At 41.0% G+C, this 17333-nt stretch overlaps 1 protein-coding gene across 2 annotated transcripts in view; it reads left to right on the top strand.

The window, feature by feature from the left end:
- Window positions 1-15166, top strand: part of LOC120052744 (protein cramped-like) — a 56863-nt gene extending 41697 nt beyond the window's left edge. For both annotated transcript variants that reach the window (XM_038999834.1, XM_038999835.1), the window contains exons 16-20: window positions 949-1118; window positions 1323-1515; window positions 1639-1803; window positions 2071-2207; window positions 13183-15166. In XM_038999834.1, coding sequence (XP_038855762.1) covers window positions 949-1118; window positions 1323-1515; window positions 1639-1803; window positions 2071-2207; window positions 13183-13296 — 779 coding nt within the window. In that variant the 3' untranslated portion in view covers window positions 13297-15166. The remainder of the gene's footprint in view (window positions 1-948; window positions 1119-1322; window positions 1516-1638; window positions 1804-2070; window positions 2208-13182) is intronic.
- Window positions 15167-17333: the final 2167 nt, after the last annotated feature.

Below are 17333 nucleotides of genomic sequence, written 5' to 3'. Positions count from 1 at the left end.
ACTCTGGAGCAGTGGAGACGTGTTCTCTGGAGTGATGAATCACACTTATGGTTTTGGCGGATGCCAGGAGAACACTACCTGCATAAGGGTCTGGGGCTGTTTTTCATGGTTCTGGCTAGGCTCCTTTAGTTCCAGTGAAGGGAAATATTAACGCTACATAATAAAATGACATTCTAGACAATTCTGTGCTTCCAACTTTGTAGCAACAGTTTGGGGAAGGCCCTTTCCTGTTTCAGCATGACAATGCCCCGTGCACAAAGCGAGGTCCATAGAGAAATAGTTTGTCGAGATCGGTGTGGAAGAACTTGACTGGCCTGCACAGAGCCCTGACCTCCATCGAACACTTTTGGGATGAATTGAAACGCAGACTGCGAGCCAGGCCTAATCTAATCCTCCAACATCAGTTCCCAACCTCGCTATTGCTCTTGTGGCTGAATGGAAGCAAGTCCCCCCAGCAATGTTCCAACATCTAGTGAAAAGCCTTCCCAGAAGAGTGGAGGCTATTATAGCAGCAAAGGGGGGACCAACTCCATATTTATGCCCATGATTTTGGAATGATATGTTTGACGAACAGATGTCCACATACCTTTGGTCATGTAGTGTATATTGCTATAAATGTGATCATACTTGGTTATTTGTATTCACTAATGCAAGTGAAATACTTGCACTGTGGAGCCCTGTCCACCCACCAACGTGGCTGGTGAAGTAGACCTCTTACCCACCAATGCCAAAATCTACTCAGTTGGCAGGTGGCGGGTGTTCGTTTTAGGACTTGGTCATGTTTTTCTCTTCTTTAACATTTTTAAACAATTTTCTTATTTTAAAGCCCACCTAGGCCAGGCCCACTGATGCTGGAAATTGGCGCAAGCTAAAACATGATGGTGCAATTCATCTGTAATCAGACTCTTGACAATTCAATGTGTGATGAGTCTATATTTTTCCATCCAGGTGCCATTGACCTGGCAGCCAAGTCAGCAGGCATCATCCCAGGCAGCCCCTGTCGGGAGTTGGAGGCCCCCAGTCCAGACGGAAGGCCCCTCTCGACCTCTCACCCTGGAGTGGCGCATGCTAGTCATGGTCCTCCCCAGACACAGCTCCTTCAGCAGGCCTCCTCTGAGGTGAGTTGAACACTATGAAGGGAGGACCATCACTATTATGAAGGGAAAGAGAAACGATGATGGAGAGAGATCAACCTGGGTCGTGTTCAAGCTGTTTTGAAAGAGGGAGGTGCCACAGGAACTTATCCAATAAGAGCACAGATTTTAATATATTCTATACATTAATTCTAACCCTGTATCATTTTTTCACTAACCCTCCACCAGGTTTCGCTGCAGAACGGCCTCACCCCTCTGTCTCCAGGAGTGGCAGGTGACTCTCTCCTCTCCCCGCCCAGCGTGGCCTCTCTGCTGGACATCTCTCTCCCGGGACCCCTGGAGGAAGCCATGGCTCCTGGAGGGCCACAAACGCACATCAGTGACTCAATCATTGAGCTGGCCATCAACTCGGCACACTACGGTAAGTGAAGGGGGCGTTATTAGGTGCGTGTGCTTCTAAAAATAGGATTTTGTACTGTTTTTGTAGTGTAGCCTGTATCTGTTTACATCTCTCTCATGTGCTGTCTCTTTTGCTCTCTCTCAGGTGATGAGGCATCCCTCTCTCCTGCCAAGCTGAATGGTAGTGAGTGCTCTAAGCTCCTACCCTGTACCTCAGTCAGCCCCTCCAGAGGCTGGATCCCTTCCCCCAGCCATGACCCCCAGTGGTACCCCAACGACTCTACTGACTCTTCATTTGGCTGCCTGCTATGTAAGACACACACACACACACACACACACACACACACACACACACACACACACACAGTATAAACGCACACGCAGCCACTATCATCAGTCTCTGGCAATGATTTTCAATTGAACTGAACCTGATGAAGCCAGTTGAAGCATGATTACTCTGAGCCCAGAAGCATAAGCTCAACTGAGATTTATTTTTTATTTTATTGTGTCATCTCAATTTCAAACAACTTTAAACCCCCCCCCCCCCCCCCACACACACACACACACACACACACAGCGAGCCTGGTGTCCCCTGATAAGGGTAGACGAAGCTCCCTGACCCCCTCCAGTGGAACAGCCCTCCTCGGACCCAGGTTTCTGGACTGCAACTCCCATGATTCCTTTCAGTCCCGCGGCCTGCCAGACGTAGCAGAGGTAAGACCACCCCAGTAGGAAGCATATTGCTACACCCCTCCCTTGCACAATTTTCGCCTTTTGTTTCCTTAGTTTAAATCAAATTTTATTTGTCACATGCGCCGAATACAACAGGTGTAGACTTTACTGTGAAATGCTTACTTACAAGCCCTTAACCAACAATGCAGTTAAGAAAAATACTTACTAAATAAACTAAAGTTAAAAAAATAAAAGGGCAACAATAAAACATTAGGCTATATACAGGGGGTACCGATTAGTCGAGGTAATATGTTCAGTACCAGTCAAAAGTTTGGACACCTACTCATTCCAGGGTTTTTCTTTATTTTTACTATTTTCTACATTGTAGAATAATAGTGACATCAAAACTATGAAATAAAACAAATGGAATCATTTCGTAACCAAAAAAGTGTATATTGTCTTCAAAGTAGCCACCCTTTGCCTTGACAGCTTTGCACACTCTTGGCATTCTCTCAACCAGCTTCACCCTGGAATGCTTTTCCAACACTCTTGAAGGAGTTCCCATATATGCTGAGCACTTGTTGGCTGCTTTTCCTTCACTCTGCGGTCGAACTCATCCCAAACCATCTCAATTGGGTTGAGGTCAGTCTTGTGGAGGCCAGGTCATCTAATGCAACACTCCAGCACTCTCCTTATTGGTCAAATAGCCCTTACACAACCTGGAGGTCCTTGATATTTATTAGTTTAGATGCACTTCATACGTCTTCCACTAGATGTCGACAAGCAGTGAGAGAAGAAATTGAGTGTGTAACTTGATCTGGGCTCGAATTATAGCTCTTGGCATGACGTGTCACCAGTTTCCTGTTTTCTGGAGAGCGCGAGCAGGGACCTGGATTTGCCTTCTGATAAGCTGTCGTTATGGACGACTAATATCTCCGGCTTTGATTTTATTTGATACATGTGACAATATCATCGTAAAGTATGTTTTTTCAATATAGTTTAATCAGATTATTGAAATTTTTTCGGGAGTTTTGCCGTGTTCCGTTCTCTGAGTTTGTTGACGATGGAGAGATTCGCGCCACTTGGCAAGTGTGCTTGCTAAATCGAGAGGGAAAAAGGCCGTTCTAAATCCAAACAACGATTGTTCCCGACAAAGGACCCCTTGTACAACATTCTGATGAAAGATCAGCAAAAGTAGGACCCATTTTATGATGCTATTTCATATATCTGTCGAACATGTTGTGCTAGTCGTTTGCGCCCAGCTTTTGGGTACTCTCTCGCTATACCTAAGCTGGATGTCGTAATGAAGTTATTTTTAGAATTCTAACACGGCGATTGCATTAAGAACTAGTGTATCTATCATTTCCTATACAACATGTATTTTTTAGTTATGTTTATGAATAGTTATTTGGTCAGAATATGTGTGTCAGAAAAAGTGTCAGAAAAATATCCGGACGTTGTGGGAAAAAGATGCTACGTTAGCACAATGTATAACCACTGATTTCAGCTCTAAATATGCACATTTTCGAACAAAACATAAGTGTATGTATAACCTGATGTTATAGGACTGTCATCTGATGAAGTTTATCAAGGTTAGTCAAAAATTATATATCTTGCTGGTTTATTCGCTATCGCTAACGTGCCTATTACTATCGCTAACGTGCCTTGATGAATGAATGCGGTAGTGTGGTAGGCTATTGTAGTAAGCTAATATAATGCTATATTGTGTTTTCGCTGTAAAACACTTAAAAAATCGGAAATATTGGCTGGATTCACAAGATGTTTGTCTTTAATTTGCTGTACACCATCGATTTTTCAGAAATGTTTTATGATGAGTATTTAGGTATTTGAAGTTGGTGTCTAATTATTCTGGCTGCTTTCGGTGCAATTTCTGATTGTAGCTGCAATGTAAACTATGATTTAAACCTGAAATATGCACATTTTTCGAACAAAACATAGATTTATTGAATAACATGTTATAAGACTGTCATCTGATGAAGTTGTTTGTTGGTTAGTTTGGTTGGTTCTTGGTTAGTTAGGTTGGCTTTGTGCATGCTACCTGTGCTGTGAAAAATGTCTGTCCTTTTTTATATTTGGTGGTGAGCTAACATAAATATATGTGGTGTTTTCGCTGTAAAACATTTAAAAAATCGGACATGTTGACTGGATTCACAAGATGTGTATCTTTCATTTGCTGTATTGGACTTGTTAATGTGTGAAAGTTAAATATTTCTAAAAAATATCTTTTGAATTTCGCGCTCTGCCTTTTCAGTGGAATGTGGGAGGAGTTCCGCTGGCGGAACGCCAGAGCCAGACAGGTTAATAGGCAGCCCGTAGAACAGTGCATCGATTTCAGATCTTCCACTTCCTGTCAGGAAGTTTGCTGCAAAAGGAGTTCTGTTTTATTCACAGATATAATTCAAACGGTTTTAGAAACTAGAGAGTGTTTTCTATCCAATAGTAATAATAATATGCATATTGTACGAGCAAGAATTGAGTACGAGGCCGTTTAAATTGGGCACGATTTTCCCCCAAAGTGAAAACAGCGCCCTCTGTCCTCAACAGGTTAACAAACATAATCGATAATATTACAACCGGACCATAACCTATTCATTCACAGACGAAAGGAAAATGGGGAGCCCCTCTCTCGCACGCAGGAAACATTCAGAGGACACCTGACTACTTATGAAACATCTCGCTCATTTTTCTAAATAAAAGCCTGAAACTATGTCTAAAGCCTGGTCACAGCCTGAGGAAGCCATTGGAAAAGGAATCTGGTTGATACCCCTTTTTAAATGGAAGAAAGACGGTCAAGGAAACATTTAATTTTTTTAAATATCACTTCCGGGTTATATTTTCTCAGGTTTTCGTCTGCAGAATATGTTTTGTTATACTCACAGACAATATTTTGACAGTTTTGGAAACTTTGGAGTGTTTTCTATTCTAATCTGTAAATTATATGCATATTCTACGATCTGGGCCAGAGAAAATGTCCGTTTACCTTGGGAAAGTAAAAATTAAAAAAATCTGACCCCTAGCGCCAAGAAGTTAGCCACTTTAAACTATGACACTATGTTTATATACCCTACATTACTCATCTCATATGTATATACTGTACTTTATACCATCTACTGCATCTTGCCTATGCCGTTCTGTACCATCACTCATTCATATATCTTTATGTACATCTTTATCCCTTTACACTTGTGTGTATAAGGCAGTAGTTGTGGAATTGTTAGGTTAGATTACTCGTTGGTTATTACTGCATTGTCGGAACTAGAAGCACAAACATTTCGCTACACTTGCATTAACATCTGCTAACCATGTGTATGTGACAAATAAAATTTTATTTTATTTAATAATTATATTATACACCAGTGCCCCCTGGTGGTGATAAGATCACAATTAATTATTAATATTTATTTATTTATTTATCCTACAGAACGCCTGTATAATTCTCTTACTGATATACTAAAGGGTTGTACTTTTCAAATACTGTTCTATGGTAGAAAATTGTCACTAACAAATACGTTCAACCTTTTATTAGAATAACTTCTGTCCTATTCCTAACTTTGTATTCCACTATTGGGCAATTACACAATAACTCCTGCCATAATCCACAACCAAACAAACAATGAAACATACAACGCACCATTCATAACCAACAACTCATTCGCTGGGTACCTCTACAAAATAAAAAGAACTAGTATTTTGGTAACTACCTTTTTAACAAATAAAATTAGGTGAATACCGCTGAATCACCTCTGCAAAACGAACTAGTATTTAACTCAACCGGCCACCCCTCCGTAGATAGGGCAAGCCTCAGATAGACTCGTCAAACCACCTCTGCAAAACAACACTTGAATAATACCGGCCACCTATCCGTAGATAGAGCATGCCTCAGATAGCCTCGTCAAACCACCTCTGCATAATAAAAAACTAGTAAACAAATAAAATCATCAAGTTTTCATTTCATTCATCCTATATGGACATCATGCATTTCACCAATAGCCTGTTACGTACTTTCTCCAAACTAAATCCGACTGTCATATTCAAAGTGTATGTCTATAAGTTAGAGTGAGGTGCCACTTACTTGTTAGAGGGAAACCACACCAGTAAATGCCATTTAATTACAGACTTAGATTAAACGGGTGTCTGCTTACCTTATTTAATTTTGAGCTCTGGCAACGTGGTGTGGCATCTCCGCCAACCGGGTGACACTCACTCCTGGCAAGTTCGCCAAATGTTAGGGTTCGTTCCTTACGTCCTTTGTCAATCATTGGTGAAATTAGCATTATGACAATATCTTTAATTAAATCATTCAAAAACCTTTATTAATGCAATTAGACAGAAGTTGACAAACAGGAACATAGCACATGTTTCTGAGTAAGTTCTGCATCAAACAAAAGGTCTCAAGTTGTTTTATTAAACCGAAGTCCCGCCTTAGGACTTAGACCCAGGGTCTCGAGCTTGATGACGAGTTTGGAGGGTACTATGGTGTTAAATGCTGAGCTGTAGTCAATGAACAGCATTCTCACATAGGTATTCCTCTTGTCCAGATGGGTTAGGGCAGTGTGCAGTGCGATTGCGTCGTCTGTGGACCTATTGGGTCGGTAAGCAAATTGGAGTGGGTCTAGGGTGTCCGGTAGGGTGGAGGTGATATGGTCCTTGACATTTAAACGCGTTGACCCTCGTCTGGGCCTGCAGCCTTGCGAGGGTCAACGCGTTTAAATGTTTTACTCGCGTCGTTTACAGTGAAGGAGAGTCCGCAGGTTTTGGTAGCGGGCCGTGTCAGTGGCACTGTATTGTCCTCAAAGCGAGCAAAGAAGTTGTTTAGTCTGTCTGGGAGCAAGACATCCTGGTCCGCGACGGGGCTGGTTTTCTTTTTGTAATCCGTGAATGACTATAGACCCTGCCACATACCTCTTGTGTCTGAGCCGTTGAATTGCAACTCTACTTTGTCTCTATACTGACGCTTAGCTTGTTTGATTGCCTTGCGGAGGGAATAGCTACACTGTTTGTATTCGGTCATGTTTTCGGTCACCTTGCCCTGGTTAAAAGCAGTGGTTCGCGCTTTCAGTTTCGCGCGAATGCTGCCATCAATCCATGGTTTCTGGTTTGGGAATGTTTTAATAGTTGCTGTGGATACAACATCGCTGATGCAATTGCTAATAAACTCGCTCACCGAATCAGCGTATTCGTCAATGTTGTTGTTTGACGCAATGCGAAACATATCTCAATTCACTTGATCGAAGCAATCTTGAAGCGTGGAATCAGATTGGTCGGACCAGCGTTGAACAGACCTGAGCGCGAGAGCTTCCAGTTTTAGTCTCTGTCTATAGGCAGGGAGAAACAAAATGGAGTCGTGGTCAGCTTTTCTGAAAGGAGGGCGGGGGAGGGCCTTATATGCGTCGTGGAAGTTAGACTAACAATGATCTAGGGTTTTACCAGCCCTGGTAGCACAATCGATATGCTGATAGAATTTAGGGAGTCTTGTTTTCAGATTAGCCTTGTTAAAATCCCCAGCTACAATGAATGCAGCCTCAGGATATATGGTTTCCAGTTTACAAAGAGTCAAATAAAGTTTAAGGGCCAACGATGTGTCTGCTTGGGGGGGAATATATGCGGCTGTGATTATAATCTAAGATAATTATCTTGGTAGATAATGCGGTCGACATTTGATTGTGAGGAATTCTTAGTCGGGTGAACAGAAGGACTTGAGTTCCTGTATGTTGTTATGATCACACCACGTCTCGTTAATCATAAGGCATACCCCATCGCCCCTCTTCTTACCAGAAAGATGCCTGTTTGTCGGCGAGATGCGTGAAGAAACCAGGTGGCTGTACCGACTCCGATAGCGTGTCTCGAGTGAGCCATGTTTCCGTGAAGCAAAGAACATTACAGTCTCTTATGTCTCTCTGGAATGCTACCCTTGCTCTGATTTCATCAACCTTGTTGTCAAGAGACTGGACATTGGCGAGTAGTATGCTCGGGAGCGGTGTGCGATGTGCCCGTCTTATTGTTGTCCTTCAGTAGTGGTTTCTTTGCAGCAATTTGGCCATGAAGGCCTGATTCACACAGTCTCCTCTGAACAGTTGATGTTGAGATATCTGTTGAACTCTGATGCATTTATTTGGGCTGCAATTTCTGAGGCTGGTAACTCTTAATTTATCCTCTGCTGCAGAGAACTCTGGTTCTTCCTTTCTTGTGGAGGTCCTCATGAGAGCCAGTTTCATCATAGCGCTTGATAGTTTTTGCATCTGCACTTGAAGAAACTTCCAAAGTTCTTGACATTTTCCGGATTGCCTGACCTTCATGTCTTAATGTAATGATGGACTGTCGTTTCTCTTTGCTTGTTTTAGCTGTTCTTGCCATAATATGAACTTGGTCTTTTACCAAATAGGGCTATCTTCTGTATGCCACCTGTACCATGTCACAGCACAACTGATTGGCTCAAACGCATTAACCTGTCTGGCTCTGGCGTTCCGCCAGCGGAACTCCTCCCACATTCCACTGAAAAGGCAGAGCGCGAAATTCAAAAGATATTTTTTAGAAATATTTAACTTTCACACATTAACAAGTCCAATACAGCAAATGAAAGATACACATCTTGTGAACCCAGTCAACATGTCCGATTTTTAAAATGTTTTACAGCAAAAACACCACGTATATTTATGTTAGCTCACCACCAAATACAAAAAAGGACAGACATTTTTCACAGCACAGGTAGCATGCACAAAGCCAACCTAACTAACCAAGAACCAACCAAACTAACCAACAAACAACTTCATCAGATGACAGTCTTATAACATGTTATTCAATAAATCTATGTTTTGTTCGAAAAATGTGCATATTTCAGGTTTAAATCATAGTTTACATTGCAGCTACAATCAGAAATTGCACCGAAAGCAGCCAGAATAATTAGACACCAACTTCAAATACCTAAATACTCATCATAAAACATTTCTGAAAAATCGATGGTGTACAGCAAATTAAAGACAAACATCTTGTGAATCCAGCCAATATTTCCGATTTTTTAAGTGTTTTACAGCGAAAACACAATATAGCATTATATTAGCTTACTACAATAGCCTACCACACTACCGCATTCATTCATCAAGGCACGTTAGCGATAGTAATAGGCACGTTAGCGATAGCGAATAAACCAGCAAGATATATAATTTTTGACTAACCTTGATAAACTTCATCAGATGACAGTCCTATAACATCAGGTTATACATATACTTATGTTTTGTTCGAAAATGTGCATATTTAGAGCTGAAATCAGTGGTTATACATTGTGCTAACGTAGCATCTTTTTCCCACAACGTCCGGATATTTTTCTGACACTTTTTCTGACACACATATTCTGACCAAATAACTACTCATAAACATAACTAAAAAATACATGTTGTATAGGAAATGATAGATACACTAGTTCTTAATGCAATCGCCGTGTTAGAATTCTAAAAATAACTTCATTACGACATCCAGCTTAGGTATAGCGAGAGAGTACCCAAAAGCTGGGCGCAAACGACTAGCACAACATGTTCGACAGATATATGAAATAGCATCATAAAATGGGTCCTACTTTTGCTGATCTTTCATCAGAATGTTGTACAAGGGGTCCTTTGTCGGGAACAATCGTTGTTTGGATTTAGAACGGCCTTTTTCCCTCTCGATTTAGCAAGCACACTTGCCAAGTGGCGCGAATCTCTCCATCGTCAACAAACTCAGAGAACGGAACACGGCAAAACTCCCGAAAAAATTTCAATAATCTGATTAAACTATATTGAAAAAACATACTTTACGATGATATTGTCACATGTATCAAATAAAATCAAAGCCGGAGATATTAGTCGTCCATAACGACAGCTTATCAGAAGGCAAATCCAGGTCCCTGCTCGCGCTCTCCAGAAAACAGGAAACTGGTGACACGTCATGCCAAGAGCTATAATTCGAGCCCAGATCAAGTTACACACTCAATTTCTTCTCTCACTGCTTGTTGACATCTAGTGGAAGACGTATGAAGTGCATCTAAACTAATAAATATCAAGGACTTTAATAGGCAGCCCCTAGAACAGTGCATCGATTTCAGATCTTCCACTTGCTGCAAAAGGAGTTCTGTTTTACTCACAGATATAATTCAAACGGTTTTAGAAACTAGAGAGTGTTTTCTATCCAATAGTAATAATAATATGCATATTGTACGAGCAAGCAATTGAGTACGAGGCCGTTTAAATTGGGCCCGATTTTCCCCCAAAGTGAAAACAGCGCCCTCTGTCCTCAACAGGTTAAGAAGGAAAGATATTCCCGAAATTAAACTTTTAACAGGGCACACTTGTTAATTGAAATGCATTCCAGGTGACTACCTCATGAAGCTGGTTGAGAGAATGCCAAGAGTGCTAAGCTGTCATTAAGGCAAAGGGTGGCTACTTTGAAGAATCTCAAATTTAAAATAGATTTTGATTTAATACATTTTGGGTTACTACCAGTCATTATGCTCTCTGGTGCAGCTGAATAACTTTTTGAGGATCTGAGGACTCATGCCAAATATTTTCAGTCACATGTGGGTGAATAGTTGTTGTCTTGGTGTGTTTGGACCATGATAGTTTGGTAATGTGGACACCAAGGAACTTGAAGCTCTCAACCTGCTCCACTGCAGCCCCATTGATGAGAATGGGGGTGTGCTTGGCACTCCTTTTCCTTTAGGCCATCATCTCCTTTGTCTTGGTCATGTTGAGGGAGAGATTTTTGTCCTGTCAACACACTTCCAGGTCTCTGACCTCCCTATAGGCTGTTTCATCGTTGTCGGTAATCAGGCCTACCACTGTTGTGTCGTTGGCAAACTTAATGATGGTGTTGGAGTCGTACTTGGTCACACAGTCATGTGTGAACAGGGAGTACAGGATGGGACTAACCCTGAGGGGCCCATGTGTTGAGGATCAGCGTTGCAGATGTGTTGTTGCCTACCGTTACCACCTAGGGGTGGCCCGTCAGGAAGTGCAGGATCCAAATGCAGAGGGAGGTGTTTCGTCCCAGGGTCCTTAGCTTATTAATGAGCTTTGAGGGCACTATGGTGTTGAACGCTGAGCTGTAGTCAATGAACAGAATTCTCAAATGGGTGTTCCTTTTGTCTAGGTGGGAAAGTACAGTGTGGAGTGCAATAGAGATTGTCATCTGTGGATCTTTTGGGGCGGTATGCAAATTGGAGTGGGTCTAGGGTTTCTGGGCTGATGGTGTTGTGAGCCATGGTCAGCCTTTCAAAGCGCTTCATGGCTACCGACGTGAGTGCTATGGGTCGGTAGTCATTTTGGCAGGTTACCTTGGTGTTCTAGGTAGAGGTCGACCGATTAATCGGAATGGCCGATTTTAATTAGGGCCGATTTCAAGTTTTCATAACAATCGGAAATCGGTATTTTTGGTCGCTTATTTTTATTTTATTTTTTTATACACCTTTATTTAATCTTTATTTAACTAGGCAAGTCAGTTAGGAACACATTCTTATTTTCAATGACGGCCTAGGAACGTTCTGCAGAACGACAGATTTTTAACCTAGTCAGCTCGGGGGATCCAATCTTGCAACACTCTAACACCTGATTACATTGCACTCCATGAGGAGCCTGCCTGTTACACGAATGCAGTAAGCTAAGGTAAGTTGCTAGCTAGCATTAAACTTATCTTATAAAAAAACATTCAATCAATGACTGTCATTGCTCCAATGTGTAGTTAACCATAAACATCAATGCCTTTCTTAAAATCAATACACAAGTATATATTTTTAAACCTGCATATTTAGCTAAAAGAAATCCAGGTTAGCAGGCAATATTAACCAGGTGAAATTTTGTCATTTCTCTTGCGTTCATTGCACGCAGAGTCAGGGTATATGCAACAGTTTGGGCCGCCTGGCTCTTTGCGAACTAATTTGCCAGAATTTTACGTAATTATGACATAACATTGAAGGTTGTGCAATGTAACCGGAATATTTAGACTCATGGATGCCACCCGTTAGATAAAATACGGAACGGAATAAACGTTTTGTTTTCGAGGTGATAGTTTACGGATTAGTCAAAGGTATATGGTTTAGAGAGAAATAGTCAACGCGTTATAATTCCTGTAATAACTTGCGGCTGAACTTGAAAGGGGTTCCTTCGTTATTTTACGGTTCATGTCTTCCATAGAGAATGTCTTGATCTACTTCAAATAAGTTCTGTGTTTCGTGGAGGAGCAGACTGACAGGGGATCATGCAGACAAGCTCTGCTTTCTGCACTACAACCTAAAACTTAACTGGGAAATATTGAAGACCCATGAAAGCTGGTGGTTCGTTTTTAACATATGTTCTCATGTTATTTGAGACAATTGATTTTATTTGTATTATATTAAGTTAAAATAAAAGTTTTCATTGTTCATTCAGTATTGTTGCAATTGTCATTATTACAAAAATGTGTGTGTGTGGATGATATATTTTTTTAATCGCCCGATTTTAATCGGTATCGGCTTTTTTTGTCCTCCAATAATCGTTATCGGCGTTGAAAAATCATAATCGGTCGACCTCTAGTTCTAGGGCACATTGATTAGACTCAGCCAGGGACAGGTTGAAAATGTCGTTGCCACTTGCCAGTTGGTCAGCGCATGCTCGGAGTACACAGCCTGGTAAGCCCTCTGGCCTGCGATCTTGTGAATTTTGACCTGTTTAAAGGTCTTGCTCACATCGGCTACGGCGAGCGTGATGGAACAGCTGGTGCTCTCATGCATGCTTCAGTGTTGCTTGCCTGGAAGCATGCATAGAAGTAATTTAGCTCCTCTGGTAGGCTTGTGTCACTGGGCAGCTAATTTATAGTTTGAATCCATTATAATGTCATGTTTTTTTTTTTAAGCAACATCAAATTCATTATTTTGGGGCAAATGTGGCAAAAACAAGATTCAAATGTTAGTCACCCCCTTGTCAATACTCTGGAAGCATGTTCTTCAGTCATTCCGTGACAATCTAATATGTGTTTATCTTCGTCCTTGCAGGTTGACACCCAGCTGGCCTGCATGATGAGTGAGAGCAGCGTGGATTACATCGCCCGCTTCAACGATTTGGCACAGGAGCTGGCTGTCACAGAGCCGCACCTCCTGCCACCTTGAGTTTGAATAGACTGAAGGCGGGTTTAAGAAATGTCTGTCAGTTGCCCCTCCCACACCTTCAAAATTGCAAGGACAAAGGGGGTGGAGAAACACTCCTTCCCCTAATATAGTTTGTGAAAGAAAGTGCAATGGTCATGGCCTGAACAGAAGAAGCACTCAGATCTACCTTGGCACAGTCCAACTGGAACAGGTTTAAACTCGTTCTGATGGTTTCAACTGGTTCTGAAATGGTTACCTCTGGTTCTGAAGGTCTGTGGTCTGGTTTCAACTGCTTCTGAAGGAACGTGGACTAGTTTCAACTGGTTTGATGGCCTGTGGACCAGTTTCAACTGGTTCTGATGTGTTTGGAATGGTTTAAGATAGTTCTGACTGGTTTCAACTGGTTCTTATGGGTTCTGACCAGCGTCAACTTGTTCTAACGGGTTCCAGCTGGCTTGTTTGTTTGGACCATTCTGTCTGTTCTGCCTAGCGAGCAGGCCTTTAATTATTATTATTTTTTTTTAAACACTTAACATTAATCCCATTTACAAAACACAACCTCATGTAAAGTATAACACAATGCCATATATGAACAAAAGACTGGGTCTCCATTTCTGTCCTTTTGTCTCCCTCTTCTTCCCTCTGAGAAATATCAACCCGAAGACATTTGCGTGCAAAATGTAAATGTCAGACTAACTTGAAAGTAACTACTGATGAACTGCTGGTAGCGTGTCCTTCTCCATCTTGTCAGTTCACTCGTACAAATTAAACTAACACATCACTTAATCATTTAATCTGTTTAAACTGAATAAGACAAATGAGTGGAACTGATGTGAATTTGTGTCCCAGGCCAAACATACGTGTCTGACTGAGTGTGTCTGTGTCCCTCCCTCCATATCAATGCAAAAAAGTTTGACACTCCACTTGAACATCTACTCCAACTCCTCCAACTAACCCAGCTACATCTGTGTTAGTCTGTTTTTTTCTTCTCAACCAATGCTTTGAATCGACCTGAAAGCTAATTTCAGTTTTCTGTAGCAAAACGTTTAGTAACGTTGAGCCCCTTGTGTGCCTTTGTGTAACACCACACCAGGCGCTCCCTCCTATGATGCCTGGTTGGTTGTCAGTCAAGCTGTGCGTTTTAGAGGTCCTCAGCTGACGAAAGAACCAATCATTATGTGGGGTTTTAGACACAGAAATATGGTCACGTTCCAGGATGACCTTGTTGGAGATGTTGCATTGTATCAACCAATGTTTGTGTGCCACATCATCGACTCCAGTCTGGCATCGGATTACTACGGTTGAGTAGTAATGCCTGACTACATTGCAGCAAATGCCACAAATGAAGCGTGTATCCAGGACAAACCGTGTCCAAAATGGCACCCTATTTCCTATATAGTGCACTGCTTTTGACCAGAGGCCTATAGGGCCCAGGTCAAAAGGAGTACGCTATGTAGGCAATAGGTTGCCAATTCGGACACACCCAATGCCTAGATGTCAGCTAAGGATTTTGTTATGAGAAATCACATTGACGCAATGTTCAAATACTAAATGTCAGATTTTTATTTTTTAACACACTAAAAGAAATGTTCAAGCTACAAATGTGGATTATGTCTAAAGAGTTTTATATAGCGGTTGTCTTTAAATTGGGACATGGAGTCCGTTCTCTTTGTGTAACTTTAATCTATAACAATTCCAGTATTCTCTGTGCTTTTGTAACATAATCCTGTAAATTATTCTTATTTGGACTATTTATTGTTAGCAGGTTGAGAAAGTGTTTTAAAAGGAGCTATATGTAATATTTTTGCATTGTAATTTCAGAAAAATACCTTATATCAGCTGTAATAGTGGAGAGTGTTTTAACAATGTTTAATAAAAAAATTGAGCCCACACAAAATTGGTTGTCACTAGTTACTTTAGCCACAAAGTCATAAGGCCTGCCTACTCGACCAATTTGGATAAGTGTGTGTGATATGACTCGTATGCCGGCTTACGATTCGCTGGCAATGACCAACCAGATGAGGGGGTGTGTGTATGCAGACCGGCTTGCAGGAGAGACGTGAGACATGCATTTAATTTATCTAGTGTTCCATCAATTTTTTTAAATGTTTTATTAGCAATAATTAATCCGACCATTCTAAATGCAAAGGGATAATCGGATGTCTTATTCAAAGTCAGCTTGCAAGCTTATCATGTTTTCCCTTACTCATAGTTTACTTGTCTTAACCCAAAATAGGTTTATTCCAATATCTGTTTTTTTGTTTTTTTAAATGGCATGTAGACAAACGAATTGACACATCTTGATATTAGATTTATTTTAGCCACAAGTAAAATGTACAATTTCACCAATGTTCAGACATTTAAATTTTTTTAATTGGCTGATTTTAAGATCAACTTCAATCCTGTTACTTTATTTTGAACCTAGGCACTTACTATAGTCATTTATTTAACTTAACGTAGCCTTGCAGTCCACTTATTTTTGTGTCTTGTACCAGTTTCCGTCTGTACAACGGCATGGAATATGGCAAAACAGTTAGAAAAGTGCCATGTGAGTCAAATTTATAGTAGATGCCCAAAGCTCTTTACAGGGTAAGGCGAAACTCAAGTCCTCACTAGTGTGTACAACCTTATGTTAAACTAGGGAAGTTGTGTTTACATAGCTAGGGCCCACAGTAGGGACTTGAGAAAAGCAGAATCAACAACCTCTGCATAAACAGTTGCTTTGTGAGAAGGTGTTAGTTCAGTTAGCTATTGTTATGTAAATCTGAAAAGTACAAGTGGCTTGGCTTTGGCCCCAAGTAAGACAGATGCTGGTCCCGCGTAGTTGGAAACAGAAAAATCTGAGCCTTTTGGGTGAAACACTAGGGTAAATGCTGTATGGAAATGAGCCATTACATACTCTTTTATTTTTATTAGCCCATCCAACCTCTTCAGAGGACAAAAGTTAATTTGTATACATTTAGGTTTCACAGATATTTGGTGACATATAACTTGTTCATACAGTACTGCATACAATATGAAATGTATACACTCACTACTGTAAGTCGCTCAAGATAAGTGTGTGCTAAATAACATGTAAATGGTACTTTTTTATTTTTTATACACAGTATTACATGATAGGAATACAGTTTGATGTCATGACATACTCTTGCAATAAGTGCCATAGGATCTGTGGTGACCACAGTCGGGACACTATGTTTAAAGTCCGTCAGTCCCATCTTCAATTTATTGTGACAACCCACAAAATTGTTCAGCCCTCCTATTGGTCAACAAAAGCTGGACCGGCTCTTTTTTCTTCCATCAGTGTCACTCAGAGGTGTGGTTATTTCACAAGCAGAATCATCAATGGCAGAATTCGTCCTGCCATTACCTAGTTGCTAAAAGTAGTTTATATTCAGCCTAAGTATTGCAATTCACCTAGCTTCCACATGGGTGAGACATTCTGCATGTACAGTATATAAGGAAAGTATTGACCCTTTTTTCCACTTTTTGTTACGTTAGTCTTATTCTAAAATTGATTCAATTGTTTTTTTATCCTCATCAATCTACACACAATACCCCATAATGACAAAGCAAAATAATGTTTTTTTACATTTTTGCTTATGTATTACAAATAAAAAACATACCTTCTTTATGTAAGTATTCACACCCTTTGCTATGAGACTCGAAATTGAGCTCGGTTGCATCCTGTTTCAATTGATCATCCTTGATGGTTCTACAGCTTGATTGGAGTCCAGCTGTGATAAATTAAATTGATTAGACGTGATTTGGAAAGGCACACACCTGTCTATATAAGGTACCACAGCTGACAGTGCATGTCAGAGCAAAATCCAAGCCATGAGGTTGAAGGAATTGTCGGTAGAGCTCCGAGACAGGATTGTGTCGAGGCACAGAGAGGTGTCCAAGGACCCGATGGTCACTCTGACACAGCTCCAGAGTTCCTCTGTGGAGATGGGAGAACCTTCCAGAAAGACAACCATCTTTGCCGCACTCAACCAATCAGGCCTTTATGGTAGAGTGGCCAGACAAAAGGCACGACAGCCCACTTTGAGTTTGCC

Source organism: Salvelinus namaycush, chromosome 8 (genome assembly GCF_016432855.1).
Source record: "Salvelinus namaycush isolate Seneca chromosome 8, SaNama_1.0, whole genome shotgun sequence".
Lineage (NCBI taxonomy): Eukaryota > Metazoa > Chordata > Actinopteri > Salmoniformes > Salmonidae > Salvelinus > Salvelinus namaycush.
Note: the sequence above shows the minus strand (reverse complement) of the source record. Positions and strands in the feature narration are given on the sequence as shown.